Below are 9,805 nucleotides of genomic sequence, written 5' to 3'. Positions count from 1 at the left end.
GCTCTGCCCTCCAGACCCATTTGGGTAACATCACCCACCCTCTGGCTAAACCGTGTGGAACCGTGAAAAATATCAGATAGGCCCAATATTAATCAAATGTTTGTTTTTCAGACTTTTTCCCCTAAATGTTTTTAAATAACAGGAAAAAAATCAGATCTGGTTTTTTTACAGGGAAAATCAGACAACCTATATGTCTTATTATGGGTCACAGAATCCTTTAAGAATCTAATGAAAATGACTAGTTGTTGTATGTTAAGGTCCCAATGAATTAGATCTCTTTCTGATTTATCTGTTTGAGTAATCTATTTAACTCTTCTTATGCTACTACCATAATATTCTTATTATAAGATTTTATAGTAAATGTTAACATCTGCTAAGGCCAAATCACTCTCACGATTCTTTTTCAAAATCTTAATCCAACAGGAAATAAATGAACTGTTTAATAAAAGCTTCTGGTAAAACTGAGTAATCATCTGAAGAAAACAAAAAGACCTCTATCCTGATATCATCACAAAAATATGGAATAAAGATCTAAATTTTAAAAATAAATTAACACAAGAATTAGCATTTAACTTTAGTTAGAACCTAAGCACGACAGGAAACCCAGAAGTCAAAAGGAAAAGACAGAAATATTCAACTACATAAAATTAAACACTTTATTTTGGGAATATTCATTATAAGCAGGATGAATGAGAAAACCATCATGGATTAGGAAAATATTTGTCATACGTGATGTGTGATAGATCATATCACCAATATGGAAATTATTAAGAAAATACAACTCAGTAGAAAAATGGGCAAAGGAAATGTTAATGTATAGAAGGACCTGGGAAAGACTAATAATTTTATAACTTAAACCTCACTGGCAATGGGGTACCTAGCTGGCTCAGTTGGTAGAGCATGTGACTCTTGATGTTGAGGTTGTGAGTTCAAGCCCGGCGCTGGGTGTAGAGCTTACTTTAAAAATAAGTGGCGGGGGTGGGGGGGGGCAGTGCTTGGGTGGCTCAGTCTGTTAAGTGAAAGGCTCTTGGTTTTGGCTCAGGTCATGATCTCACAGGTTCATGAGTTCAAGCCTCACTTTGGGTTCTGCCGCAGCTGGCAGAGCAAAGCCTGCTGGGGATTCTCCCTCTCTCTCTCTCTCTCTCTCTCTCTCTCTCCACCACCCCCCCCACGCCCCGTCCCTCCCCTGCTTGCGATAGCTCTGTCTCTCTCAAAACAAATAAAGAAAGCTTAAAACAAAACAAACTCACCGGCAGTGGGGATAATGCAAATTCAAATAACGTGACATAGTTTTTCAACTATAAGATTGGCCAAATTCAAAGTATGTAATGCTGGTAACAATAATAGTAGATGATATTAAAAAAAAATTTTTTTTAACGTTTATTTATTTTTGAGACAGGGAGAGATAGAGCATGAATGGGGGAGGGTCAGAGAGAGAGGGAGACACAGAATCTGAAACAGGCTCCAGGCTCTGAGCTGTCAGCACAGAGCCCGACGCGGGGCTCGAACTCACAGACCGCGAGATCATGACCTGAGCTGAAGTTGGACGCTTAACGGACTGAGCCACCCAGGCGCCCCTAGATGATATTTATTAAAGTGATTAGTATATCCTGAATACTTTATGTGGATTTATATCATTTAATATTTATGACGATGCTAAGAAATAGATTTCTCTTAAATTAAGGAAAAAGCTCAGCTAGCAAATGGCAGGTCCAAGATTCAAACCCAGGTAGTCTGATGTCTAGAGCCCAAGCTCTGTTTCATGTGTCCAGTGCCGATGGGAAGGCTGTGGCAGTGTGATTTGCTACAACTGTTAGAGAAAGTAATGTGGTAATAGGTATGAATATTAAAAAAACTCATTCCCTTTGACCTGCCATCCCTCAAATAAAAGAATCACCATGATCTGGTATTACTGATTCTTTGATTACTGATTCTTTGATCTGGTATTACTGATTCTTCAGTAGAACTTACCTGTAAAACCATCTGAGTTTGGCAGTGGTTTTTTTTTTAATGTTGTTTTTTAATTTTATTCTGTTTTGTTGTAAGTAGATTTTAAACCATTGATTTTCTTAATGGTTAAATGTATTTCCTATTTTCTGTTGCTTCTTGAATGGATTTTGGCAAATTAGTTTTTTCCAGGAAATCATTCATGCCATCTTCTAAGCTGTGGCCTTCCAGTTCCTGATCTACCCTTCTTCCTGGTATTGGAACTGAGGAAACCCCTGCCAACTGCAAGTTCCAATAGTCCTCAGCCCCAGGGATGTAATTCTTCCTACATTTATTAATTCAGTGTCCTCTTTTTACCCTTCCAGCCACCTGACACCCGCTTAACCAATTCCTTATGTTAATTTCTTTGTATTGAAATACCCAGTGTGGTTTCTGTTCCTCCAACAAGGGCCCCAACAGCACATCACCAGGAAGTAAGTGTTCAAACTTCTTAAAATGAAGCTGTTTATCTTGATTCTTTATTTATTAAAATCTCTGCAGAATCTTGTTTTGTCCTCTTTCATTCCTAACACGTGTTTGTTTTTCTTAATTTTTATCTATCTCCAGTAATCTTTTAATTACTAGTTTTTGGAACTTTTCTTAACTTGCTATACTGGATATGTTTCCATTTGTAACATTTTTCCCCCAATACAAGCATTTTACAGGTATAAATTTCTTCTAAATTACTGCTTTGGCTGCATGCTTGAATTTAGTACTTTCATTATTTTTCAACTCTATGTATTTCCCAATTTCTATTAAGAGTACTACTCTGAGTCATGAATTATTTAGGAGTTAAAAAATTTCCAAATCTATTATTTTTATTTTTTAATTTTATTTATCTATTTTTGAGAGAGAGGGCAAGTGAGGGAGGGGCAGAGAGAGAGGTGGAGAGAGAGAATCCCAAGCAGGCTCTGCACTGTCAGTGCAGAGCCTGACCCGGGACTCAAACTCAGAAACTGAATTGTGACCTGAGCAGAAATTCTTAATTGACTAAGCCCACAGTTCCCCTGTATTGAGTATTTTTAAATTATCCTTTTCTTGTTGATTTCTAAACTACTTGGGTTGTGGTTAAAAAACTTGACCGGTATAATTAGGTTCTGTGGTATTTGCTATGAATTCCATTATGGTCTAATAGTAGTCCATTTTTGTAAATATTCTGTATGTACAAAATTCTCAAATTTGGGGGTGCAGGATTCTATGTATATGGCCATTAGATCAAACTTAATTGCACTGTTCAAATCTTCCATATTCAGGTCTTTGTGATTTATGAACTTCTGAAAGTATTATGTTAAAATCTACTGATAGTACACTGTTACTTTGTTTGCACTAGAATTTAAGGACATATATAAGGATATTAATAGCAGCAGGATATCTTCGCAAAACCCTAAAAACACCACTTCTAAATGTCAATCACCAGTGAATTGGCTAATTATATGAAATATTATGCAGCCATTAAAAAGCATGAATTTGTTCTAGGTCAATTAACCTAGAGGGTGGACCATGTTCAGTGAGAAAGGCAAGTTTCAGAGTATATATATTGTGATCCAATTTTTAGTAAACAAAACAAAAATTCCTCTGTGAACACATTTTGTATGTTTGAGTTAGAAAAAAAGGCTCTTGGAGTGCCTGGGTGGCTCAACTGGTTGAGCATCTGACTCTTAATTTCTGCTCAGGTCATGATCTCACGGTTTGTGGGTTTGAGCCCCACATCAGGCTCTGCACTGACAGTGTGGAGCCTGCTTGGGATTCTCTCTCTTCCTTTCTTTCTGCCCCTCTCCTGGTCATGGTTGCACATGCTCTCTCTCTCTCAAAATAAATAAATAACAAATAAATAAACTTTAGGAAAAAGAAAAAAGGCTGTTAACATCACTTCTTCCAGAGAGGTGCCTGCCTGGGAAAGAGCATTAACAACTTTGCTTTATTTTACCACCTACAATGACCATGCTTTACTTTGGCAATTTAAGGAAAGTCTAGTAAAAAAAAGTGATGATCAGCACACACAAAACCTTATAGGAAGATATGCCATGTGAAAACAGCAAGTCACAAATGCTATGATACAATCTTATGCATTACAGTGACATGTACATGTTGATACGAACATAAGGAAATGCCTGGGAATACACAATAAATCAGTATTACCACCTTTAAGTGTGAGAATTATGGGGGCTGCTTCACTGCTACATGTCTGTATTATTTGCATTCATTTTATACATGTAAATTAATTGAATGTGCAGGAAAAAATTTGAGAGGATGCAACTATAAAATGGCTATGGACCAAAAAAACCCCACAAAACAAAAAACAAAAAACAAACAACAACAAAAAACCCCAGAACAACAAAAAGCCCAGACGCATCAATGCAAAATTTTACATACAATTTCAGGTAGTTAATAGAATCTCTGAAGCTAATCTATGGATTGCCTAGGTTTCTGCTCCCCACTTTAACGGCAGAAAAATTATTTGACCTGCCAATTTCTCCATCCTCTGAGAAGCGCTGGCTCCAGGACAATACTGATCTGAAAGTGGCTGGGCTCTCTTCTGTAATGAGGACTTCGAACTCACTGGAGTGAAATGCTACTTAAGCCCCTCACCTGCTCCTGCTCTGTGGACACCTACCTGTGTGAAGTGTTGGGGTGAGGGGGATACTGGCCTCAATACCATTTGGGTCTGTTTCCGACCACCTAATTTCACTAATTCTCAAAAGGGGAGGAGAAGGTAGGGACATGTGACAGCAGTTTGTAAACATATATTCGATATCATAATTTAATCCTTAATAGGAAAAAACCAAGCTGTTGTTTTCATGATACAAATGTCTAGTGGGGGGTATGCCACATAGAAATTGAGCTTCCAACAGGTGAAGGAAGTTGCTGGGAAGGTAGGCAGATTATTCTCCTTAAGCCATACTTAGGAGGTTGAACTTTATTCTGAAAGCAAGTGGGGGAACTACTTAAAGGCTTTAACTGGAAAGTGACATGATGTGAGCCTTTTTTCATTTCTTTTGGTTGCATAGTGGAGAAAGAATTAGGGGGTAGCAAATCTGAAGTCTGCATACCAGTTAGGCTGTTGCAGTAATTCAGTTTTTTTAAAAAAAAATTTATTTTTGAGAGAGAGTGCAAGGGGAAGAGGGGCAAAGGGAAACAGAAAGAGAGACACAGAATCTGAAGCAGGCTCCAGGTTCTGAGCTGTCAGCACAGAGCCTGATGTAGGGCTCGAACCCACAAACTGTGAGATCATGACCTGAGTTGAAATTGGACGCTTAACCAACTGAGCCACCCAGGTGTCCCTGCAGTAATTCAGTTTAAGAGATAATGGGCCTTGGATTCTGGGTTTCAGCAGCAGGAGTAGAAATAAACAGGTGATTTGGAGAAAGAGATACTCTAGAGGTTGAATAAACCTGGACTTATTAATTCGTGGGAAGCCAGAGAGGAGTCAAGTTAGACTTCCATATTTCTGGCTTGGGCAGCTAAAAGGTGGTGGTGGTAGTGCCATATCCATAGAGAATGCTGGAAGCAACACTGAGGTATTTGGAGATCCAAATACATATTTTTTCCCATTCCTTGGCTCTAGGAGATGGACAGAAAGGCTAGGAATGGATTCAGGGGCCGACATTCACTTCTGGGTCTCCCACCATGTTTTTCCAAGAACAGAGACAGCTCCTGCTGTCTACTTTCTCAGGTCTGTCCATTCTTTCCCTCTGTTCTACTGAGCTAGGGTTTTCTCTTAGCCTTTTCCCTCCCGACTCCTCACCAACACAGTTGGAGCAGATGATACATTTAGGACAAAGTCACAAGGAAAAAGTTATGTCATCCTGAGGGTAGAATTTAATGATGATAAAACAAGACACGCATTAATAAATTGATATGTATCTTTTTTATTATGCACAGATAAAGGACTTAAAACTGTGGTTATCAAAACTATACATCTAAGCATATTCATAAAATTGCCAACACATTGAACAGAGAAAAGAATACAACAGGGGTGTTCAAACTGGCCACAGGGATTTTAAGGGTACTCTTTTTACCCTGATAGATGAAACACAGCAACAAAATCAGGCTCACTCAGGAAAACCCAGAAGAAACAAGCATTGTTTTTGGAAACTGATAATAGTCCTTTTTAGAAAAACATCTGTCAGTTTCATGAACAACCCCCAGATAACACAAACAGGAAAAAGGTCACACACACACAATTCGCCCAACCAAATGTGCTCTGTTACCACAACCATCACTCACACCATGAGGTAGTTACTGTACGAAATGACCAGCACGCATGTGCGCACCCCCCCATACACACACTCACAACCACGCCCCCTACAGAACACACACAGAACATGGGTTTACAGTCTTATCACAGACAAGGAAAAGATCATTTTTGTTTGTTTGTGTAGACAATGCTCTAGAAGCAGCTCAGACAGAAGACACCTCTGACTTTAAAAACAGAGGAACTGCTGGTGAACACCACATGGTGAAAGCTATAAGGTATCCCACAGACACTCTGCCTGGGGAGTTTGGAGCATTTCAACAATAGCTTTGGCTTGGTCAAACACAACAAAAATGATCTCTGTGAATTAGAGTGTAGCCGGCAGAAGTAACGAAAGACTTTGTAGACAGAAGCATTTAACTGGAATATAACAACAGTTTTAAGGAAACTTGCAGAACTTGTTATAAACTAGAGCTTGTACTTTGTATTGAAACTGTGAAGTATGAAGTGATTAGAAATGCTGTAATACAAAACTGGGGAGAGAACACTTTTTTTAAAAAACATTTTTTAGAAACATTTCTGAGATAGATAGTTAATGACATTCACTCTCCAGTGAACATGGGATCGGGTTTATTATCAACACAGATTTCTTGATCTGAATAATACTTCTGACAGTAAGACCCGAACAATTAAAAGGTGATTTTGTTTTCCTTCTCTTTCTTTTAAAATCTTTTGGTTTGCATCCATAAATTTGTAAATTAATTTTAAATTATTTATAAAATCATTGGCAATGTAGCATCTCTCTCAAAAATATACATTTAAATATAATCATCACAAAAGGATTTAACCCTGCCCATCTAAAGAATTGGATCTGTTTAATACCTCTTAATAGATGATTTTGTTTTTAAGAGGATGGAAAGGGTTTTTTAAACAGCAAAGAACTGATCAAAAGAATTCACAGTAACTGAAATTAAACATTTCATATGGAGTAATTTAAATTTATCTAAAACACTTAAATATATCTTTATACACACATTTTTGTAGTAAAATATAGCTATATGTGACTTAAAGACTCTAGTCTTCTTTGAAGACATCTTTAAACTTTTTTATACATAGAATATGCTAAAACAATACATTCTGCTGAAGGTTAGGCAAAGCGCATTATTTTCAAACACAGGTAGCATAATCTAGGTCCTCCACTCTGATACCCTTATGTTAAAAAGTTAACTGAAGGAAATCAATTCTCTAATCTCGTATCTTCATTTGTATGTGGAAATCTGCAAAATTTTCAATGAATCAATGCAGGCAGCCTGGAAATCTTAGCCCTCAAGTAATCTGTTCTGGTTAATATTATGCAGATTGAATATCTATACTTATCAAATCAGAGTATTATTCTATGATTGGATGGTATGTCTATCATATCAGTGACTAACATGACAGATCAGTATCATATCAATGACTGTCAGTATCTCCACCTACTTGTGGGCTGACAGACACTGCCCTCAGGTCTTGGGTATCATCAACATTTTCTACTTAGGGTTCCATTCAGAGAACCAAGCACAACTTCCTTATTTTAAGGGCAGTGAGATTCACTTATGAATATTTTGGAGTAGAAGCTAGCCTGTTCTTTCTGTAGGATTTGGAGTCATTTGGGGGAGAATTCTGGAAGAAGATGAATATTTCTTTGCAACGAAGCTATTCTCAGTAGTAAATGAATTGGCATGGCAACTTTCCTCGGCCTTCTTTTTTAACACAGACTATCAGTTGAGCTTATTTTAGCTGCAAAGTGGCATCATATTATTCCATTTTAATGAAATCCATCTCAAATCCTTTTTTGAGGTTGGAATATATTTAAGGCAAGAGAACTAAAGCAGTCCACACGAGTGCCCTTTTCCAGATCTCAGCACTTTCTTGGCAGAATCGGTGACACTGTTCAGATAACCAACCAGAAACCAACAGGATCTGCCGTGCATTTGCACGAACAAGAGCTTCGTTTTTCACAAAAGGGTCTATTAACAAGGTTGACACGTTTTGAGTGGAAACACTAATTCTCCCAAATACACTTAAGTTGCAACTCTGAAGACACAGGGTCTTTTAAAAAGGGGAATGAATTTTCTCTTTTTCAACGGAGAAAACAGATGTGCCAGGTGACATGGTCTATACCTGTACTTGCATTTACATTACTGTGCAAATTCCTCTCCAACTTTAAAGCTAAATTTGCCCCAATTTATAATTTTTCTCAGAACGCAATGTCATAAATGGGGACAAATATGCAGTCCCAGATTTTGGCCATTTTCTATTTCTATATGCTTATGAAGCAATACAAACTTTGCATTAAGACATTTTTGCAGTCGGTGTGCGAGTGTGGGACAGGGGGGAGCAGGTAAGGTTATCAGCACTGGTTTTGGCCCAGGGCCGGAGAAAGGAATGTTGCTGCGATTTGTGTGTCAGGGTGCACTCCCTGAGGGCGGCACCCTTCAAGCGGACATTAGCCCCCAGAGGGTGTGACAGCAAAGTGAGAAGTGTGCGTCCAGAAGGTGCAAATTAGACACGGAGGAACACACTGAGAAAATCTTGAAGTATTTCTTGTGTTATACATCTTGGTTCAGTTATACAAGGCTCTTTGGCCGTATCTCCTCACTGGTCCTACTGTCTGGTTATCATCCTCTCACCAACTCCTCGAGTCAGGGTAAATCTCAGGGCCCCAAATTATGGACAGTCTTACCTGGACAAAGCAGCATTTTGAAAACTGGCACGTGTTTCACATTGAAAACCCCCAAGCCCGGGCGGGGCTGGTGGAGAAGGCCACCACCTTGGCTTTCTCACAGGAGTTCTAGTGTGTTACAGAAGCCCAGGGGGCACACGTGTATTAGCCCTGGGCGGGGGAGGAATACAACAGGTGGCCTGCGTGTTGGAATTCACTCTCTTTTCGCAATGGCACCGCGCTGCGGCCTTCCGGCGCGGACACGCGGGGCGGGCGGCCGCCGGTCCCCTCCGGGCGGAGGCGGAGAGCTAGGCTGCGCTGCTGCTGGAGCAGGGCGTGCTCTGCGTGCTGCCGATGCTGTGCGCCGCGCTGCTGTTCTCCGAGGCCGGCGGGGAGGTGGGCACTTGCTGCCTTCCTGCCGTCTGCCCTGCGGTTAATGAAGAAAAGGGACGAAGAAACACGCGTGTTACGTGTGCGCATCCGTGACAAGGCCAGTTATTTCCCCCTTTGCTGTTCTATCTGATGTTTCTCTCCTCCGGGGGCAGAAGCAGGTAGACCAGGCCTTACACAGAAAGTGGTCCTGTTTGTTGGTGTTTTGTTTTGCCTGGTGAAAAGAGAACTGTTTACAAGCTGACCTATGATAGGCAGTGTTAGTGGCTAAGACTGACAGATGACAATAAATCCCTGGGATTTCAGTGCCCAGGACCTTTGAAGAAACCGCCACCATTGGTACCAACTGACCAGCCCCTGTATTCGGGACACACAGCCTATCTCTTCTCATAAAGATACAGTCAGGTTTGGAGGATGAGACATTTATTTATTTATTTATTTATTTATTTATTTATTTATTTATTTAAAAAAAAAACTGTTTTAACATTAATTTATTTTTGAGAGACACAGAGAGAGCACGAGCAGGGGAA

At 39.5% G+C, this 9,805-nt stretch overlaps 1 protein-coding gene across 1 annotated transcript in view; it reads right to left on the bottom strand.

Moving 5' to 3' along the window:
- Positions 1 to 5,835: 5,835 nt before the first annotated feature.
- Positions 5,836 to 9,805, bottom strand: part of TGFBR3 (transforming growth factor beta receptor 3) — a 209,634-nt gene continuing 205,664 nt past the window's right edge. The window contains exon 18 of the mRNA XM_047870799.1: positions 5,836 to 9,312. Coding sequence (XP_047726755.1) covers positions 9,194 to 9,312 — 119 coding nt within the window. The 3' untranslated portion in view covers positions 5,836 to 9,193. The remainder of the gene's footprint in view (positions 9,313 to 9,805) is intronic.

This window comes from Prionailurus viverrinus, chromosome C1 (assembly GCF_022837055.1).
Source record: "Prionailurus viverrinus isolate Anna chromosome C1, UM_Priviv_1.0, whole genome shotgun sequence".
In the NCBI taxonomy this organism is placed as follows: domain Eukaryota; kingdom Metazoa; phylum Chordata; class Mammalia; order Carnivora; family Felidae; genus Prionailurus; species Prionailurus viverrinus.
The sequence above is the reverse complement of the archived record's forward strand: the minus strand, read 5'-3'. Positions and strand labels throughout refer to the sequence as shown.